Source organism: Tenrec ecaudatus, chromosome 16, assembly GCF_050624435.1.
Source record: "Tenrec ecaudatus isolate mTenEca1 chromosome 16, mTenEca1.hap1, whole genome shotgun sequence".
Classification (NCBI taxonomy): Eukaryota; Metazoa; Chordata; class Mammalia; order Afrosoricida; family Tenrecidae; genus Tenrec; species Tenrec ecaudatus.
This window is the reverse complement of record NC_134545.1, coordinates 98,049,251-98,070,962: the sequence shown is the minus strand read 5'-3', so window position 1 is coordinate 98,070,962 and position 21,712 is coordinate 98,049,251. Positions and strand designations below refer to the sequence as shown.

The 21,712-nt window shown below is 52.5% G+C and overlaps 1 protein-coding gene across 1 annotated transcript in view; it reads right to left on the bottom strand.

The window, feature by feature from the left end:
• The window catches only part of VWA2 (von Willebrand factor A domain containing 2), a 37,085-nt gene extending 18,748 nt beyond the window's left edge, over positions 1–18,337 (bottom strand). Inside the window, exons 1-4 of the mRNA XM_075533468.1 lie at positions 18,178–18,337; positions 10,688–10,762; positions 9,667–9,800; positions 460–569 (exon numbers count right to left, since the gene is read on the bottom strand). Coding sequence (XP_075389583.1) covers positions 460–569; positions 9,667–9,800; positions 10,688–10,762; positions 18,178–18,337 — 479 coding nt within the window. The remainder of the gene's footprint in view (positions 1–459; positions 570–9,666; positions 9,801–10,687; positions 10,763–18,177) is intronic.
• Positions 18,338–21,712: the final 3,375 nt, after the last annotated feature.

Below are 21,712 nucleotides of genomic sequence, written 5' to 3'. Positions count from 1 at the left end.
ATGGCTCCCCTTTCACAGGGGTCGCCTGAATCATAACAGTAGCAAAACGGCAGTGGTGAAGTAGCAACGAAAATAATGTTATGGTTGGGGGTTCACCCCAACATGAGGAACTGTATAAAAGGGTCGCGGCATGAAGAAGGTTGAGAACCACTGGTGTGGACCATCCAGGCTGCAGTGGCCACTGGGGGAAGGACAGGGACTCGGACACGGGCTCCTGCTGCCCGCCACCTCTTATGCCCGGACTCCACTTTTGATGGCCCTTGCTTCCAGGGACCAACACAGAACAGCAGCCAGGGTTGTTTTTGACACGTTCATTCCCACCAGGGAGGTTAGCATGCAGTGTGGGGGGCAGCTTGGGGTTCAGCTCCCAACTTCCCCTGAGCATGCTGGGAAGCTGACGGAGCCACTGTACAAGCAGCCGGCCCCTTCCCAGCCACGGACGTATCTGCTCAGACATACTTGAACACCGTCCTCTTGATTTTTGCCTTCACTTCCCGTCGGCTCGCCGAGGAATCCAAGGGGAATTCCAGAGAAGGAGCGGAACTGAACTGGAGCACTCCCACTCTGACCTGCGGGGGAGAGAAGGGGCCAGAGACTGGGGTCAAGTCCTGTGTTTCCTGAGAAGGCTCACGGGACAAGAGGTTAGCAACCCTGCCTCCTGTTTCAGATACCAGGGCTGGGCGATCGCCCACCTCCTAAAAGGAGTGAACACGCAGAAAAATCTAGAAGGAAACAACTGAATCTGCCTGTGTCTGACTGACAACTCTTAATTCACTCCTCAACCCACAGCCAGCCAGCCAGCCACCCAGTCAACCAGCCAACCAGCCAACGAACTAGCCAAACCAAACAACCCACTACCAACCAAGCAGCCAGCCAACCACCAACCAACCAGCCAGTCAACCAACTAGCCAAACCAACCAACCCACTACCAACCAGCCAATCAGTTACTGTCTTATTCTGCTTCGTGACAACCTCTTGTGTGTGGATAATGGCTCTTCATGGGGCTCTCGTGGCTGTGACTTTTCCCAAGCACACTGCCAGTTCTTACTTACCAGGAACCTCGAAGTAGGTTCAAATGATGGACCTTTCGCTTAGCAGGGGTGCCCCTAAAGGAAGGTGACCACGGTGGGACCTTTCTCAGCGGGGCTGTGAGCGCAAGGGTAGGCTCTCTGTACCTGGTTGCCAGCTGTCTCCTGGGCATACTGGGTCCACACACAGTCAGTACTCACAGTACTGCTGGGAAAACAGAAATGTAGATGAAGATGGAGATCTTGCCCAAGGCCACTGAGCTAGAGAAAGATCAAGTCTAAACCAGAGGGTGATTGAAGGCCACACAGCACCCAACACAGAGACAAGCCAGGCTGGAGATAAAGGAATCTCTGTAACAAGGGAGCAGGTGCCCCATAAGATGCCAAACAGCCTTGGGCATCCTCACGGAAGAGGATCCCTTGAAGGGAACACCCAAGGCTGCATAAAACCTGAGCGTGGGAACTGAAGAAAGCCATTTCCTGGATCCTTGAAGCCCCAGTGCACAGGTTCCCAAACTTACTGGGTCTAATGCCCTATTGTAGAAAAAAAAGAATTTACTCAGCACCCATCAGCAATTAAAAACGTTTGTACTATAGCCCAGAATCCAAGCTATAGTATAGCTACCTGCTTTTTCAGTGCCTCTGGATTGGACCCCAATTGTCATAGTGGTTACACATTGGGCTGCTAACCATAAGGTCAGCAGCTCGAAACCGCCAGCTACTTCACAGGAGAAAGATGTGACTTTCTACTCCCATAAAGAGTTAAAGTCTCAGAATCCCACAGGGGCAGTTCTACCCTGTCCTAGAGGGTCGCTGTGAGTCTGAATTGACTCGATGGCTGTTGAGAGATGACGTTCCAATGCCACCCGCCTCCCCGCCCCGCCCCCCATTCTGTCAAGGGCAATACCTCCCATTTCTGGAATCTCTGCACCAGTCTCTCTCAAAGCCAAACTCACTGCCACCGAGTCGATTCTGATTCATGGCAGCCCCACAGGACCAAGATCTTCCCCTGTGAGTTTCAGAGACTAACTCTCCACGGGAGGGAAGAGCCCGTATCATTCTCCAACGGAGCGGCTGGTGGTTTCAAACTGCTGTTGCGGTTAGCAGCCCGGCCCACCACCACTAACCCACCAGGGCTCAAGCAAACAACGACGACGGCTCCAGACACCCAACCCACTGCCCTGGAGTCTATTCCAGCTCTCAGCAACCCTCTCTACCGCACCACACCTGAGAGGTTCCAAGACTGGAAATCATTATGAGCGCAGAAAGCTGCCTATTTCCCCCTCAGAGAAGCCAGTGGGTTTGAACTGCTGCCCCTGCCATTAGCAGCCCACACCACCAGTACGGCTCCTCATGGCCAAGCAACGGTGGCTGTAAACACTTAGGTTTCTTTTCAAGGGCCCAAGCCCTGCCCTTCATTGCTGGCTTTCGAAAGCCTCTGGGAAAACTCCATCCCAGGGACCAATCCATCATTGGAGCCCAAATCCCATGAAGATCTCAAATGAGTCACCTGGGTCTCATGGAAACAACGCCTTCAGGACTGTGGCGGGAGATGGCACTGAGCCACACAGGCAGCCCGTAGCTGTGCCCAGCCAGTGGGGCCCTCAGCCTTCCCCACCCCACGAAGGAGGTTCTCAGGAGGAACTGCCGGCTATTTGAAGGAGAAAGCCATTTAAGTCGCAGGTGGGCACGTGGGGCAGGTGAATGCCGATTGACAGCGTGGCAGACTAGCTCAGGCAGAAGTTTCTAAGAGTGCCTGCCTTTCAAGGCATCCCTTGAATTTCATGAGTGATATGGGTAAGATGGTCGCGTCAGTGTGGGATGTTGGGTAAAAATAAAGGATAAATTACAGATACATTCAGGACCCAGATGTGGGAAGTGAGAGCATCAAAGTGCTAAAACCCTGTACAACGTCCAACTGGAAAAGCTGCAGCCAGGACGGAACATTACATTAGGAAGCCACAGGGAGTGAGGAATCTGACATCAAACAACTTCCGCATGACAGAACTTAACACAAGAAAACCGTTAACGCGGAAATGGAAAAACTATTTGCAACTCTTGTCCAAAGCAAAGGGCTCCTTCCCAATATCTAAAATGAGCTTCTAGGAATCTGTGTGTGAAATTATCCAAGAGGAGCGTGAGCCAAGGATCTACCCAGGGATTGCGGAGGAGCCAGTACAAACGGCTCTTGAGCCTGCAGAGGGATGTTTGACCTTAGGACACCTGGGCACTATTTTCCCACACCCCTTTAGCAAAAAGCCAAACACAAGGGCTTGTATGCCCATGGGTGAACCAGCAATCAGCAAACACTGCTAATAGGAACATGAATTGGTGCAACGTCCACAAAGGCCGACCGGCCAATATTCATCAACCATCACAGGTAACAACAAATCCCCAGCTTCCTTTCCACACCTGTGAAATGGCCTGTTGATAAACTGATTCATCTCAGAACTGTCACAATAGAAAATGTCCATCAACAGGTGGTGACTGCACATCGAAGCCTCTGTAACGCCTTACAATGGGACTTCGCTCAGTGATTTTAAAACAAAACAACATATGCCTCTGGACCAATAGAGCAAGATTTCCGAGACAAGATGGCGTGAAACAAACCAAGAAAGGGAAGAGCCTGTGCAGGATGCCGCCCTTGGATGCCAGGGCCCCGGCAAAGGTGAAGGGCAGGGCGAACCCACCGGCTGCTCCCTCGGGAGCCTGCGGGGCTGTTCTCCTCTGCCCTCAAGGGTCACGCCGAGATCGAATCCAACCTTCAAGGTAGGGAAAGAAGTCACATTTGCTCATAGTTGCCCGGCATTATTGTAAGGAGATTTGATTGGAGAAAGCTGGTAGCAGGACTGACCAATGGAGCCTGACTGGGTGCGAGGGGAGCGCTTCCTATAAGCCTTCAAGGAAGCCTGAGTGACTCACTCAGTTACAGACAGGAGACAGCTCCCCCGGGACCTGGGACTGGCAGCTGGGAGCATTCTTCTGGCTACACAGGAAGATGCCACTTCAAAAGAAGGCAAGATGGAAGCAGCTGAAGTGGGTGGTTGAGGCATTTACTGTAATTGGTGGTTTGGGAGAATAAATAGCTGCCTTTCAGCTGCTTCGGTTTACTGTTTGCCTCAGCGGGCAGCCTGCCCGGCTTCTCCACCACTGTAACCACTCCGTGACATCCACTCTATTGTCGCCAGGAAGTGAGCCTCTCAGCCATAGGTCCAGCAGGACTTCAAACACCTGAGAAGCCACCTGCACAGCAGAGCACTCGTGTCCAAGAGAGGCCTTTAATTCAGAGAAACAGGCAGACAGACCTCCTCTTATTGTGCTTCTAAGAGAGTGCTTATAAAAGAAATGAAAGGGCTGCGGCAATCCCTTGGGCTGACCGCGACCACCTGCACCAGTTCTCCAGGCGTGCGCTCGCCCGTGACCCTTTGATCTTTCTCACCTCAGTCCACGCTTTGGCGGAATGCTACGTTTCTCACCTTTAGCAGACCACGAACCCAACCCCGCCAAGTGCCCTCCACTGATTCCGGCTCACAGCAACCCAACCAGGGCCAAGTATGACTGCTTCTGGGGAGTTCGAGATTGGAAATCCTTCCCGGAGCTGACTGCCCGATCATTGCCCCCTGTGGGGCGGTTGGTGGGTTCTCACGGCCCACCTTGTGGTTAGCAGCCCAATGCTGACGACACCCACCCCGCCCACCAAGGTCCCTGAACAGCCTATCCAAACAGCCCCGTCATCAAGTTGGTTCTGACTCACTGCGACTCCCTACTGGGTTTCTGAGACAGTCTCTTTACGGAAGGTTAGCAGCCAACACTTAACCCAAAATGCCACCAGGCCTCCTCTGACGGATGACAGTGGGAAGCAAGCATAATGTTTCCCTGCGACTCGCCTCACGGGGTCTGGAACCCCCGGGGTATGCCTGCACTCATTTGAAAGTGCCCTTCCTCAAGGTCAAGTTGAAGAAAGTCACACAAGGGACGAGGACAAGTCAGACCACCTGTGATGCAGGTTTGAAAACCACCCCACACAGCAGCGAAAATACAGCCGTCCGAGCCCACCCATCAGTGTACATCTGAATTCGCCGTCACAGGAGCAGACGCCCTCCCGAAGCTCACCCACCGCCGGGTGACGCTGGAGATCGGGCGCTCACTCACTTACTCTGCCTCACAGGGACGCCGTGCCGCGTGTGCCGGTGTAAAACTGGCTTTACTTCCAAAAACAGATCGCCAACCTTTTCTTGTGAGGCACCTCCGGGTAGACCTGAACGTCCCCCAGCCCCTGTTTCGGTTAGCGCCCGAGTTCCTTATCCAAGTGACCCACCCCCGGGCTCCTCACTCAAACACCCCATTCTGTGTGTCGTCACTTACTGCGAGACGGTTCACTCCCCCACTCCACCCCACCGCACCCCATCTCAAGTTGAGCCCAAAGCTAACTACTCCCACTAAGCATCCAGGATTGTAGTTCTGCCGTTAATAAATTGCTCCCACCTGTCTGCCAGCTTGTCACACCGGGGTGGCTGTGTGGGGCTATGATGCTGGACACTATGTTGCAGGTGCTTCAGCTGCCAGCAGAGTCACCCAACAGGAACTGGTTTCAGCAGTTCCAGACTAAGGACAGACGACAAAGAAGGAATCGACAGTCCACTTCTGAGGAATTCGTCACTGATGACAATGGATTAGCGGCACAAGATCGCTTTCAAGTGTTGGCAAATAAGGAGGTCGCTTTGAGGACCAAGGTGTGCCCGACCCCTCAGGGGCATATGAACGTTGGACTCAAGAGAGGACGGCTAAAGAAAAAGGGATGCATTTCAACCATGGCATCGACAAAGGATACGGGGAGTACCGTGGACGGCCAAAGCAACCAACAGATGGGTCTCAGAAGAAATGTAGCCAGAAGGGTCCACAGAGACAAGGATAGTGAGACTTTGGACATAGTGTCAGGAGAGACCAGTCCCTGGAGAGACACCTTCCTTGGTAGACGGGCAGCAGCAAGAAAGTGGAAGGCCCCTGATGAGAGGGATCGAAGCAGCGGCTGTAGCCATGGACTTGAACATGACCACTGTGAAGGGGGTGCGAGGCTAGGCTGTGTGTGTCTTGTTCTAGGTCCACAGGGCAGGTGAGCTGGATGGGCTGAACAGCACCTAAGAGGGCAGGGCCAGGCTGCTTCGCCTCACCTGACAATGATCAGCAGGTTCCCTCGGGGGCACGTCTCCAGGCCTCCCACGACCCGGGCTTCCTGTCCTGGGCACTGGCTAGTGTCCCAATCCCTTGCCTGAAAGCCAGCTCCGGTAACTTAGTGCTACAGTCTAGATGTGTCCTGATGCGGAGACAAAGTTCCCTGTGCTCTGGGGGCTCGGGCTGGGGCTGCTCCAACAGCCTCGATCCCCTGTGCTGGCCTGACCTCACAGATGGGACTTCTAGTCCGGTCAGGCCTGCACTGATGGGTGTCTCCCGTGCAGCAGTTTTCTTCAGCCATTTGGCTGGCTGGGGACCAGGCAGCATTTCATTCTGTTGTACACAGGGTCGTTATGACTCAGACCAGACTCGATAGTCCCCAACAACATGCTTGTGGACCCCCCTTATTTGTTCTAAGTGACATGCATTTGAGGACGGGGGGGGAGGGGAGAGGGGGACATGGCTCTAATTAAAAGCCACATTTGCTCCTCACTCTGGAGGTTGAACCTCTAGGATTAACCCAGGAATGTCATCTCAGAAAACCACTTCCTCCTCAATGTCTCTGGGAGGGAAGAGGCTCTAATTCAACTAATTCTAGTTCAACTAATGATGGCTTTCTAGACCACAGGCCCTGTCTTCGTTTTGTTTGTTTTTTTCACTCTGACTTCGGAGTAGTAAATAATCGACAAAGGTTAAAAATCCAGGAAGTACTAATATGTCCATTCTGTCGCTTCTCCCCCGGCACTTGTGGCCCCTCTGCCCTGACTCTGGGAAATCACCATATCCAGTCTCCAGAGTTTCTTGAAGCATCTGTGAGGTGGAAAGCACATCCAGGTTCCCATTCCCGCCTTCATCCTTCCCTCTGTGGGAGTTACAGACTCTGTTGTCAGTTTGAGATTTAGGAGTGAATGGGTGGGGTTTAGCCTGTCAATCAGGTCACAGCTGATGACCTCTGAAGGTGCTCAGGGGATAAATAGCTCACTGGAGGCGGGACACATGCTTCCTTCCTGGGAGACATTGCAGCGGACAAGACACACAGAACTGTGTTAGGGCCCTGGAGCTGAAGGAGCCACGTGGAGACCCCTGCCAACGCTGAGATGCTTACAACGCCAGGGGATCCACAAGACATTCCACCCACTGGGCTGTGGTCTTCCTGCAGTTGGCGTCACTGCATGGCTGCATGAGTCTAAGAGGAGCTCATGGACTCGTATCAACATATGGGGTAATATTGGACTTACGGACTTGATCTGGAATGTCTAGTATTGGACAGGTGCGCTAATTGCCCTTAAGGGCTTCATCTGGACTGGGCTGGGATGTTTTCTTAATGTACAATTGCTCTTGGATATAAAGTTCTTTCTAACACACGACTGCCCATGAATTTGTTTCTCTAGTCCACCTGGACTAACACACACGCCAAGTGCACTTTTTCAGGGCTGCGTCTGTTCTGGAGAACTTCCTGAGAAGTTTTGAAAGAGCTTCCTTCCTCCACTTGCTGCAGCTGCCCACTGCGCCCCCCCCCCCTTTCAACACGTGCACACCTCTACCCTGTGTCCCTTGGGGCAGGAGGGTGAGAAATATTCTAGGTGAAGCCATGCTGCGTGACTGACTGGGACGTGTGCTGTTTGGTGTCTGCAAGTTTCTGTAGATTCGATCCCTAGAAATGGAATTCAAGGGTCACAGGGTCCCAAGCCTTTGTGAATCCCTGTGTTTCCAGTCCTTATTTTACTTATTTAATCGTCTCTTGTGGTTTGGATGAAAAGGTAGAGGGTATGTTGGTTTCCCGGCCGATGGCTGATGCACTTTTGCAGCGTGACATTCGTTGTGAACCCCTCCAATGAAAGAGCCCTTTTTCCCCTTCCTCCTGGGGAGTCCCCATCTCCAGTCGTCCTTCCTGCCTTTTGAGCTTTGTTTTTTGGGGAAAATGCTGCCCTTTAGGGCTTGTACAGGGTCGGTGTTCTAAGGAGCACCTTCCTCAAAGGAAATTACTTACTTCACAGGCCTGTGTGCTGTTAGGCTGGAGCCTGGTGGTAGAGCCGTTCAGTGTGCTGCTGCTGCTGGCCTCAGTCAGCTGTTCAAAACCACCAGCCACTCCTCCAGAGAAAGAGGAGGCTTTCGATGCCCACGAAGAGGTGCTGTCTCGGAAACCCACAGGGGCAGCTCTAGCCTGTCCTACAGGGTCACTATGATTCAGCAGACTCTATGCAAGTGAGTTTGGTTTGCGATTACTTGGCTGAACGGCAATTCCCTGGCTCCCAAGCCTTCGTAATGTCAATAAGCGTGGCTGGAGGAGGCTGTACAGTCAGTCTGTCCTTCTCCCGGCCAGGTGTGCGACGAGCCCTCCCTAGAGACCTGTCTGTTGATCAGGTCGTCGGATCTTGAGCTTTTGCTCTTTGAAGAAGTATAAATGATGGGCCGGCCGGAGATCCACCCTGCATTGAATGGGGCCGGGTACCTGTTCATCTAGCTAAGGGCCAGCTGTGTTTCATTGGCAGCAAACCATCTGTGTTGACTGCCCACCGTCCTACTGGGTGCCTCTGCATGCCAGCTCTACGGAACACAGCTGGAATTCCAGAAGTGCGATCTGGAGCCGGGACAAACAAGGGAAAATGGAGATGCTGGTGAGATTCATTCAGCCACAGAGATGCCTTCCGAAGGCCCCAGGGTAGATGGAGCCAAAAATTAGCACTTGGCTACTAACCAAAAGGTTGGTGGTTCAGATCCACCCAGCGGTGCTGTGAAGGAAGGCCTGGTGATTGACTTCTGAAAGATCACAGCTGTCGGAAAGAGCCCATGGAGCCCTGGTCTCCTTGGAAACACGTGCAGCTGCCTGGAGTCAGCTTCCATGGGGCGGCAGCAGGTTTGGGTTCTGTTTTGTTCTGCTCTGTTTTCCAAGTCTATCTCTTCATGATTTATTTTATTTACGTTTGGGTTCTTTGCGCTTCAGTTCCTTCCAAGTGAGTTGAGTTCGGTGTTCTGAGGCAACTGAAGTTGTCTGCTCAGCAGTTTCATTTGGTTATTTTTCCATAAACATAATACCCCTTTCAGGGAAATTAAATCCATGTGTTCTACTTCCCTACCACTCCTAAGTAAGTCTGGCCAGAGAAGCGCTTGCTCCAGGCTACTGTGTTTGATCTAGGGACTCTCATATGACCTCAGCTGGGTCAATCAGAACCTTCCTGGAGACTTCTGCCAGCTCTATGGAGAATTAAGTAAATCTTCTCTCGATAGGGGTCACTGGCTGGAGAGACAACTTTGCTACATCCGGGGAAGCTGCCTGGAAGGATGCAACCCTGAGAGAAGGAGAGGGAGTAGGATACCTGATAGCCTCCCGTGGGGTCTTGTGGGCCCCTCTGCCGGAACCAGGAGTCACCACCTGGCAGTGAGTTCTTTCTCCCATAACAACAGGCTCTCCTGCCGCTTGCAACCCAACAGGCCCCTGCTAGCGGCCCACAGGACCTGCACTCACCCGCTCGGGGCGGATGTCCAGAGCGTCACACACCGTGAGGGCAAACCGCTTGGATCTCTCAAAGCTCCTTTTGCCAACGCTGTGAGAACCATCCAGCAGGAAGAGGGCGTCCACTTTGGCGGAGCACTGCATCACTTGGAAGAGAGGGGACAGACAGTGACCCTGGCGAAGCACAGCCAAGGCAGCAAGGACCTTGGGGTGGGTGGAGCCCAGGGAGATGATTGTGGAAAGGCCAGCCAGAGCCAGCCCCTCGGAGGCACAACGTTCACACAGCCACCGTGGACCTGGTGCGCAGGGCCCACCTACAAGTCTTTGCAGTCACACACCCAATTCGATGACACTGAGCTTGGCGAGAGGAAGAGTCTCCAATACCGGTCACCCAGGAGCTAGAGTAGCAATGCTAACAGGGGGCACCTAAGTGCACATCACACTGAATTCTCACAATCACTCTAGGAGCTAAGTTCCTATTGCTATGGCCCCTCAGCAGGTAACGAAACCCATGTACAAGGCAATTCGGTCACTTCCTGAAGGTACCAGGTACTGGAGAGTGGGCGAGCGGGAATCACTCCCAGACCCTCTGGCTGCCAAGCTCACGCTCCCCCCACCTCCCCCCACCTCCCCGTGCCTGAGTCCCAAGGGGCAAGGGGGCGGGGTGGGGGTGGGGAGAAGGCACACAGGGCCCCCTGGACCTGAGGAAAGATGACAGCTTCTGGGAATGGCCTGCAGGAGGGTCCACTGGCCAGAGTGGAGGAGGGGGGAATCTGACGGGTGATGACCCTGGGGGAGGGGAAGTAGAAGGTGGTCATGTAACCAAGACTTGGATGCATTGCCAGAGGTCCGGCGCCGGAATGTACTGAGGGCTGTCACCCAGGACCCAACTGGGCCCCTGAAGGGACATGACATTGGTCCCGGTGAAAGGAGATGGGAGTGGGGCGAAGGGCCTGGCGGCACAGCTTGCCTTTGGTCTGTCACCCAGCGGTGGGAGCGGGTGCTGGAGGGACTCAGTAAAACATGACCTTACATTTGATGGCAGCCGAAATCTTCCCAGCAGTCTCCCTGCTTCCATGGACCTCCCAGAGCAGGTGGGACGGGGGCACTAGGAGAGAAAACAGCAGAGGGGTCATTGAAAGGCTGGGCAGGCAGAGCTGTCATTCTCCACCTTGTATGAGGGGTAAGAGGATGGAAAAGAAGGTGGTGGGGGAGTTTAAGGCCACTTGTACCTCCCAAATTAACAGAGTTCCCAGAAAGAACTACTCCACCTCCATCCATACCACACCAAGCTCATGATCATCAAGTCCTAGTGATCCTACAGGGCAGAGCAGAACTGCCCCTGTGGATTTCCGAGGCTGTAACTCTTTACAGGAATAGAAAGCCTCGCTTTTCTCCTGTGGTTTAGAACTGCTGACCTGGTGCTTCACAGCCCAACACATAACCACTACGCCATCAGGGTACCTCCGACCTCCGTCAAGTACCTTAATATCGAAATGTGAGAATTTTGAAGAGAAAGCTGAGTAATGCACACAGAGGAACGATAGAGAGACTGAGTTCCTGGCTGGACTTTAGGCCCTGGTTATAAAGAAGGACTGGGTTCCAGGCTTGGAGGGCACCCTTGAGCCTCAGACCAAACAGATGACCACCCGAGGGAGCTGGCCTTGGAGATGGGCAGCCAAAACACTGAAGGGACGGATTTCCCTGAAGAACAGGAGCCAGCGCTTCCCCAGGAACGAAGTGTCCCCCTGATATCCAGAGCACCTTCTAACGGGGACACGTCAATGAAGGTACAGTGTACGTTTCCGTGATGCTGGGGAACGATTACGTCAGAAGAAACTTCCCAGTAGGGGGCCGTGAATCAGGACCACCCCTTTGGAGAGCATGCTGGACAAACGAATCGAGGTGCATAAAAATATTCACTCATTTGAGGCTGGATCCACACACCTGGGAATAAATCCTAAGGGAAAATCCTTTTAGGGAAGGAAAACATGCACACAGAGACACTCTTTGTCATACGTGCTAGAAATAAGAAGTATTGAAAGGGAGGTGGGCATGTCGAGGTGAATATGCTTGTGCCAGGCAAAAATGACACACACAGGTTATACCCGGGGCAGCAGGTAGGGAGCTGGTGGTTTGGAACTGCTGACCTGGCTGTTCCACCACCAGGCTCTTGGGGTGATAGTGGGGGACACCAAAGACATCTGCCTCGAGAGCAGCAATTCTCAACCTGGGGGTTGCAACCCCTTTGGGGGTTGAGTGATCCTTTCACAGGACTCGCTTAAGATCAGAAAACACTTATTTCTGCTGGTCTTAGGAACCAAGACACTGCTCCTCTATCCGGCTCCAGGCGGGTCCGCCCACATACGAGTCCCCAGCGTGAAGACTGTTACCCATGCTACTCCATGCTTCAAGACAAAATTTCATGTATTTGTCATTAAAAGCTGATGGTGCCCGGCTATCAAAAGAGATAGTAACTTGGGTCTTAAATGCTTGAAGATAAACAAGCGGCCATCTAGCTCAGAAGCAACAAAGTCCACAAGGAAGAACACACCAGCCTGTGTGATCAAGTGGTCCCGAAGGGATCAGTTATCAGGCATCAAAGAACAAAAAAATCATATCACTGACTGCACACCTCTATGATAGGATCGCTGAAGACAAATGGGTGCATAAGCAAATGTGGTGAAGAAAGCTGATGGTGCCCGGCTATCAAAAGAGATAGTGTCTGGGGTCTTAAAGGCTTGAAGGTAAACAAGCGGCCATCTAGCTCAGAAGCAACAAAGCCCACATGGAAGAAGCACACCGGCAAATGCGATCACAAGGTGCCAAAGGGACCAGGTATAAGGCATCATGCAAAAAAAAAAAAAAGATATGTGTGTATATATATGTGTATGTATATGTGTATATGTATGTGTATAGATATATACACCATATTGAATGAAGGGGGAAGTGTAGAGTGGAGACCCAAGGCCCAAGTGTCGGCCAATGGAAATCCCCTCACAGAGGGGTTCAAGAGAGGAGATGGGTCAATTAGGGTGTGAGGTAGTGCCGATGAAGAACACAGCTTTCCCCCAGATCCTGGATGCTTCCTCCCCCCCAACTACCATCATCCGAATTCTACCTTGCAGGGCTGGATAGGGCAGAGGTTGTACACTGGTACATATGAGGGCTGGAGGCACAGGGAATCTAGGGTGGATGATACCTTCAGGACCAAGGGTGTGAGGGGCGATGCTGGGAGAGTGGAGGGTGAGTGGGTTGGAAAGGGGGAACTGATTACAAGGACCCACATGTGACCTCCTTCCTGGGAGAGGGACGGCAGGGAAGGGGGGAAAGGGAGACTCCGGATAGGGCAAGATATGACAAAATAACGATGTATAAATTACCAAGGGCACTTGAGGGAGGGGGAAAAAAAGAGGACCTGATGCAAAGGGCTTAAGTGGAGAGCAAATGCTTTGAGAATGATTGGGGCAGGGAATGTATGGATGTGCTTTATACAATTGATGTATGTATATGTATGGATTGTGATAAGAGTTGTATGAGCCCCTAATAAAATGTTAAAAAAATGTCAAATGTATTTGTCATTAAAAATAAATATTTCACAATATAAAATGACATATTGTTTTGTGGTGAATCACTATGTTTAATGATATTCAATTTGGAACAATGAAAATACATCCCGCCTATCAGATATTTACATGACGATTCTTAGTGTAGCAAAATGACAGTGATGAAGTAGCAATGAAAATAATTTATGGTTGGGGGGGCACCACAACATGAGGAACTGTATGAAAGGGTGGCAGCATGAGGAAGGTTGAGACCCACTGCTCTAGAGGAGTCTAGAGGGACATGCCTGTCCCTGGTGGCGGCTCCTGGAGTTTGCTTCTGGCCACCTGATTAGCTCAGCCATCGTGGGGGTGGGGGACCCTCTAGCTCCCTGGGCCCTCTCTTCCTTCCCTGCCCTTCACCTCGCCTCACCTCACTTGCAGGTGCAATCTCAACTCATTGGGAGCCCTCCTGCCACTTGGATCAGGTGCTCCTGGCCTTCTGTTAGTCTGTGCTCACTGAGGAGCTGGTTCCAGTCAGCAGGCTGAGCCACCCATCAGCCCACCAAGCTGTCAAACAGACACAGCTGTTTCGCTGCCAGTGGTAAACAAGGCACCGCTTGTTATCAGAGAGAGAACCTGGCTGATGTAGTCGGTTCAAATGTAGTATCTTAGCCTCTGATCTCCCTTTCCACCCATTTTAAATTTGTTCTCGTTTTTACCTCTGTTTTACTTTGTTATTGCTGCTGGTTTGGGGGCATGTTTTTCTGTGAAAAAAATCCAAGATAGGAAAATCTATAGAGACCATAACTGGACTAATGGTTTATTGGGGGTACAGTAAGGGAGACTGGGGGGCAAGAAAGCTAATAACAAGGAGTACAAGAAAGAAGAAAATATTCTAAAATTGATTGAGGTGATGATTGTACAACTCTTTTTCATATGATTGAACTACTCAATTATAAGATATGTGAATTTTGGTATATGCCAATAAAACTGTTTTACCAAAAAAAAAACAAGATAAAGTAGACCAGGGGTATCTGTGAAACTAAAAAAACAAAACAAGGCACAGCTGTACATAAAGACAGCAGGCTGGTTAATGAAAAAGACCTCCCACAAGTATAACAAATGGCAGCTGTGAGACCAGAGGCTGGCCAACACTTACATGAAACCAAACCCCTCTCACTGCCGCCGAGTCGATTCTGACTCACAGCCATGCCACAGAGCCGAGCAGAGCTGCCCCGGTGGGTTTCTGAGGCTGTAAGTCTTTACACATGCAGGAAGCTTCACCTGCCTCCTTCAAAGTGCATGGTGGGCTTGAACTGCTGACCTGTGGTTCATGGCCCAATGTGTAACCCACTACAACACCAGGGCTCTTTTTTAACTCCCTCACTCCCACCCTAGTAATTACCCCCCACCATGAAGACCTCTTACCTGTGGAAAGCAGGAAGATACAGGTGGCTCCCAGCCACAGAACAGACATGTTGCCCTAGGACAAGGGAAAGAAAGAGCAGTCAACAATGAGTGTGGGGACCCCCTATATCACCCCACCGCCCAGACAAGGACAGCTCACAGCCGCCCAGCCGATTCCAACTCCCCGTGACCCTACAGGGAGGGGAAGAAAGGCTCCTGGGGGTTTCAGAGACTAACTCGCTATGGAAGTAGAAAGCCTCATCTTTCTCCCACGAGGCAGCTGGTGGTTTAGAACCGCTGAGCTTGCGTACGCCATTCCAATCCCAGAGGCTGCTCCTTGCCATGGTAACTGACGCACCATGGGAGACTTCACTCCAACTACTTGTTGTTAAGCAATAACCCAACATCTCTGGTAGAACACCAGCCCCCAGGCTGTAAATCTTTACAAGACAAGCCTCATCCTTTTCCCTTGGAGCAGCTAGTGGATTTGAACAGCTGATTTTGTGGTTAGTAGCCCAACATAGAACTCCAAAAATACCTCTCCCACGGGTAACATTCAGCTCCATGGGGCCTTGATCGGTTTTTGAGGGGCTTACTGAGGGCAGAAAATAGGTGCTTCTACTGAGAAGTTATCGACCTGGTGGCGTCATGGGGTACAGGTTGGGCTGCCAGCAGAAAGGTCGGCAGTTTGAACCCACCAGCCACTCTGAGGGAGAAAGATGAGGCTGGCAGCTCCCATAAAGAGCTCTGTCCTTGGAAACGACCCGGGGCAGTTCCACCCTGTCCTAGAGGGTGGCCGTAAGTCGGCATCAACTCAACAGCAGTGAGTTTGGTTTCAGGGTCTGAAGGCCCTTGATTTTGACCCCATAAGGACACTGAGGTGCATTTCCAAGTTCATTTTGAAGTTCTAAGCCTACACTTGCAGATGTAACCTTCTGAAGGAGCAGGGTTTTATGATCCTCGAGAAGCCCGAGCAGCCAGTGTGGGGTCTGTCCTACACCCAATCGCTTGTAATGCAGAGCAGAGAGAGGAGCCACAGGGAGCTCTCCCAGGAGTAAATGACAGACACCGGGATCCCATGTTTCCTGGATGAGACCCTTCCCCCCGAGCCATCAGAGGGACCCTTCCCCTATCCCCCAGGTGCTCGAGATGGGCATCCAGCCACTAAACTCAAGAAAAGCATTTCTGTTCTTCAAAACCAGCCTGTGTGGCATTTCTGCTACAGCAGCACCAGACAACAGGCAGCCACACGCCAGACTGCCTTCCTGCTGTCCCCGTGAGGCCCCGGAAGGGCACTGCCGTCATGTCATCGCAGAGGCATGATGTCCAGTCTTTCCTGGGTAGCCTGGAGTCTAAGCAAGGATGGGGGTGGGGTGGGGTAGGTGCTGAAAGGGCTCACACAGAACTAAGATACAGGCTCCTTTGCTCCACCCCACTGGCAGACCTCAGGATAATTTAGCAAGGTGGGGGGCGGGGGAGAGAATCTAAAAATGCCTAATAATCAGTTCTAAAAGATCTATTCATTGCCCTTCAGAATCCAAGCCATCCAAGGTTACACACACACACACCCCGGCCCCACCCTAATTTCTCTGCATTAAACTTGCACATCAAGAGAAGTCGAAGAACAAGGCAAATTGTACTAAATTCTCTGCCTGTTAACGTGACACCAACTCTCACTCAGTAACTAACGGAAAGGGGAAGCGCCACGCTTTCCGAGGGAATCCGAGGGAACCCCAAGTTCTAGAGACAAAGGCGGTGAACAGGCCATCAGACAGCAGCCGTCACCCCTCGAGGGCTCATTTTAGCCTGTGAGCTTGAACCTGCAAGTCCCTCTAACACAGCGGTTCTCAACCTTCCTCATGCCGCGAACCTTTCATATAGTTCCTCAGGTTGTGGTGACCCCCCCCTCCCCAACCATAAAATTATTTTTGTTGCTACTTCATCACTATCATTTTGCTATTGTTATGAATCAGGGGGCCCCTGTGAAAGGGACATTTGACCCCCCCAAAGGGGTCGTGACCCACAGATTGAGAACCGCTGCCCTCAGGTATTTGGTGTTTGCTTTTTAGCCATTGAAGTCCAGGCCTTTCTTCCAAGAGGCCCAGGTGGACTTGAACCTCCCACCTTTCCGTGAGCAGTCTAGTGAGCTGACTCCTCCCACCTGCACGGGGACAGCAACTCTGTGAAGCACAGGGAAGATGGGTCCCAGGTCTCTCTGGCAGGTCATTAACATGCCGTTAGCCTCGTCTGTACTGAAAGCCATTTCTTCAATGCGTCTGATGCTACCACCAACTCTGCCCAGGTGGACAGGGAGGCCTCCCAGCTGGCATTCCCCACTCTGAATCCAGGGGGCAGAGATGCAAGGCAAGCACTCAGCCCGAAAACCTGCCTGAAGAGCAGTGCTGTCACTGACCAGAACTAAGAAGAACCTGTGAGGAAAAGGCTCACTCAGGTAGGTAGGGGCTGGCAGCCACCAAGATCAGGACCCTCACCCAGTCCAGCAGCTTTCCTTTCCCTGTGCCAGGATCTGGAGCCAGGGTCAGCTCGGGGGGGCCTGCCCCTAAGAATGCCATCCACATCAAGATGGCGGTGGGTGAAAACCTGGCTTCAGAGCCCAGGCAGAGGCCACACCTGCTCCAGGTGGCGGAGGAGCCTCCTCATGAACCCAGGGGTCCCCACAATCCAGGTGCTGATCTCTGACCGGCTCAGCAGCCCTCGGCCAGGCCACGACTCCTTATTACAAAAAGGGGCCAGGCCAGTCACCACCTACCAGGGTGTCTTATGAATTTAAAGAGCCCATCGAGTCTCTCCTCTCCCAGGCACTTATGACGATCAGACCTCACTCCATTGTATATTCAGCTCCAGGGATTTCAAAATGTTTCTAGACAAAGGTGAATTACACATCCTGCCCCACTGAGCGCGCCTTTGTTTAGGGTCTTCATGCTTCAAAGGGCTCAGAGGCTGCTCAGGTCTTTGGGCGACGCAAAGACACATCGTCGGATAGCCCAGGCTGCCAGCCCGAGACAGGAGCTCCCCAGACTCGACCCAGAGGGAGGAACAGTGGGCAGAAAGGAGATTGGCAGAAGTTTACCCGCTCCATTCTTCCAGCCTGAGCACATGCCAGCAGGGTGGATTTAGGCGTTTCCTTTGCCCCTAGGCATTTTCTCTTCTCTTGCTGTACACCTCGACCCAGAGCAAGCCTCCACCTGCCACCCAGGCACCAGCCGGGCAAGAGGCAGCACAGGGACAAGATGAAGGGCTCACGGGGCCATCCAGTCTGCAGATCAGGCTGTTTCTCTGTGGCCGCAGCGTCTGACCTTGGGCAGCTGCTCAAAAAGGCATTTCGGGCCACTAGGTCTCTAGCAGCCCCCTCCCCCAGGCTGCTGAAGGGATCACAGGGAAGAAAAAGCAAGAAGGCCCTCCCACCTTGGGGTGCTTAGTAAACACAGGCACCCTGCTGCCAGGCTCTGAGACCAACCCAAGCAGCTTCACCTCGCTCGGTGCCTCTGCTTGCCCTGGTCGATGTTTTCCTAGCATCTCCGATGTGTCCGCTCATTAGCACAACACGTACCTTGGCAATTTGCGGATGGATACAAGCGTGGGGGCAGATGACGCAGGCTCGGGGCCCAGCTGCACTCTGGCGCCTCTCGTGCAACACCACCTGCGGTCATGGCAGGGATGGGAACTGCCCAGAAGCAGCTGCCCCGCTTGCCAGGTGGTCCTATTCTCATGTCGCGGACTAGGTTTTCCTCTCTGCTGGCACCTCAGCCCCCTGAGACTCAGGCATACCTTCTGAGCCCATGAAGTAGCCCAAGTGTGGCCTGCAGATGGGCTGGAGGGCTCCTATGGTCGATCTCTGAGTCCCTTAAACTCCTGCCACCCTTTTGATACCAAGACAAACGAAGCCAGACCTCTTTCAACGTGGGCTGCTATGGGATGATCCCTGTGGGAATCATCCGGTTTGTAACCGGGGCTTTCCTTGCAATATGGCTGAGGCCAGAAAAGCCAGATTCCTGCTCCAAGCCACCAGAGAGCATAGAATGGGAAACTGTCCCTAAGGGTTTCTGACAGCGTCGATTGATCTGTATGGGAGCAGACAGCCTGATCGTCCTCCCTCTGACTTTGCGGTTAGCAGCCCAGGGCTCCTTGATCAGTGTGAGAACTCAAGCCAATCGCTGCGGAGTTTGCAGAGCAGCGAGGACACAGGTGGGACAGGAGATGCCACATGAAGATCACCAAGGAATGAGGAGTAGGTGCTAAAAGGCAAGGGGATTCCTTGAGAGAGACAGAGGGCAGGCATGCACCTGCTTTAATCCCTACAATGGGGCCCTGAATTCAGACTGCTGGCCTCCAACTGGGAAAAGAACACCGACTTCGGTGGTTCTTCCAAGCGCCCCATGCTGGCCTTGCCCAGAATCAAAGAGCTGGAGAAGGGTCCTGAGCACCCTCTACAGACGCTTCCCACCCAACAGCTGGAGCAGCCCGGCTCCCAGCAAGGTGTTCTCAGAATGCTCAACGGGCATTCAAAATACAAGCTTACAACATGTGGTAGTTACATAATCTGTGCCAACTGGAGACCAGTAAGAGTGAAGGGGTGGGGTTTAGCCTGTCAATCAAGTAACTGCTTGATGACCTCATTTGGAGGAGCTATGGAGATAAACAGCTCACTAGAGGCCAGACCCTCTCTGCTTATTTCACTGCGAGACATTCCTGTTGACAAGCCACATGGATTTACCCACTGGAGAAGCCAATTGGAGACCTAGGCCAGTCCTGAAAGACCTCCACCCCCACTAGATCCACCAGACTTTCCACCCACTGGCCTGTGATCTTCTTGCATTCGGCATCATTGCATGGCAGCGTGAGTCTAAAAGGGAATTTAGGGACTCATATCAACATATGGAGTAATATCGGACTTATGGGCTTGATCTGGACTGGGCGGGGGTGTTTTTTTAATGCACAATTGCTCTTTCATAAAAAGTTCTCCCTTACACTCCTGAGTCTCCATGTATTTGTTTCTCTAGTATACCCAGATTAATACACAACCATTTTTAAAAGGTGGATTCACCAATAAGATTCAACAGCTACTCCCATCTGTGTGCACCTACAGCGTGCAGAATTTCCTAACACGGCTCTCCTAGCCCATCTATGTATTTCTGTATCTCCACCAAATGACTGGGTGGGGCTATGCAAATAGGGCACGTGTGACACTCTGAGGGAAATTGGCTCATTTCATTTGCAGTTCCCGTGGGACTCAGTGAGCGGTCTCAGAAGCAGGAAGGGAGCAGAGGCCAAGGCCCAAAGACCGTGGGACTGGGCAAAGGAGCCAGAGCAGAGGGGTTGTACCAGCAAGGTGGAGGGGCAGGTGAGCCTCCTTTCCCACAGAGGCAGAAGCTAAGGGACCACGTGGCTGAGAGCCTGAAGGGTGTGTGTGTGTGTGTGTGTGTGTGTGTGTGTGTGTGTGTGTGTGTGACAGACAGACAGACAGACAGACAGACTTGGCTTTGGCTTCTGGCTGAGGAGAGGCGCTGCCGTGGACCAGGGACTGGACCCTTGCTGCTTTCTTTTCCTGACTTGTGGTGACCTGTTAGCTCCCTAAATAAATTTTCACAATTGTGAGTTTTGACTGTGAGTTCTGTGTGGCCATTGTAGCTAATTTATCAAACCGGGAAGAACAGTCCAGTGTTGTAGGAGGGATGGTTGGTGCCAGAAAAGGGAAGGAAAGATGGAGAGTGGAGACATGTCTGACCTCTGCCTTGTGGCAACTGGCCTTGAGCTGGTGTGGAGATGGAGTCTCCTTCTCCCTAGGGCAGCCAGATATGGCCCCGAGTCATTTTTTGCAGGTAGGATTCCCACTTTACAGGTAAGTGCTTTCTCCCAGAGTCCCCAGCTACTGAGTATAGTAGGCTGCCTTCTGGCCTCCCAGGGCGCTATTCAGTCTGCCACCTTCTTGATTTGGAGGACAGACTCTAAGAGCCGAGCTGTCTTGGATCAGCCAGCAGGGGAGAGATAGATGGTTGAGTTGGGAGGCAAGGAGCCACTTTCTGCCAGGAGGTCCAGGCTCCAGAGAAGAGGCCGCGTGGTGGGCAGGAATGGACAGAACCCCTACTGCCCAAGAGAAGTGTCTAATTCAGAGGAGAACTGCACCCCACAACATTTCACAGAAGCAGAGTGATGCTTCTTTCTCCAGAGGAGGTGTGGCTGGTGCTTCCAATGGCCACGTTTCCGGTTAGCAGCCCAATATTTTAACCATTGTGCCACAGGGGAGTCTTAGATGAACAGAGACATCCTTGAAAATCTGCCCCCGTCCTGCCCTTGGACGGGTTTCCACCAGCCAATACCTGTTAGCGACCCCCAGCCTCTGCCGGAGCACAAGGGGGGAGACCCTGGCAAACTCTGCCTACAGGAGCAGCCTGTAACCTGAAGGCAGGAATCAGCCCCCTCCATTTCCCAGCGGTAAACAAACACCCAACACCTTGCTCATCCAGTTCACCCCGTTCAGGTCCATGACCTGGCTTTCGGGGCTCCCCCACGCTCATCTTTTCACTTGATGGCAGAGGTTAAGACAGTGGGGTTAGGTCGGGCAGTGAGACCATCATCATCCCTCCCCACCCCCAGCACACTTTCCCAGGACCCAAGGAGAAACAAAGGCCCAACTAAAGCCACATTTGAAAAGACAGGGGTCTTTTGCAGGACAATGCATGGGTCTCTTCCCCCAAGCAAGGGAAGTGAAATGAGGGCAGAATGAAAGAGGAAACCCCTCCCCCACCTCCCTACTAAATGCCACCCCAACCCCAATCATTAGATTAGCCCCTGGATTGGAAATCTGAGCCCTTCCGAAGACAGTCATCAGCTGAATGCGGGTGCTCTGGCCAGGAAGGGCTGGCTGACTTTCTGGGAAACAATCCTCTACCTTGTCTGTTTGGCAAAACACTTGGCTCCGGCCCAGGGAACCAGAGCTGTGAGCGAGTGACAAGTTTCTAGGTCGACATGGCAGTGGCGGGGAGAGTCCTCTAAAAGCTGCCCAGGGAAAGCCAAGCTCCCCTGAGGACTGAGCCTGCAGAGGCCGCACCTAACAGGCCGACAACCGGACGTCATGCTGGATTGGG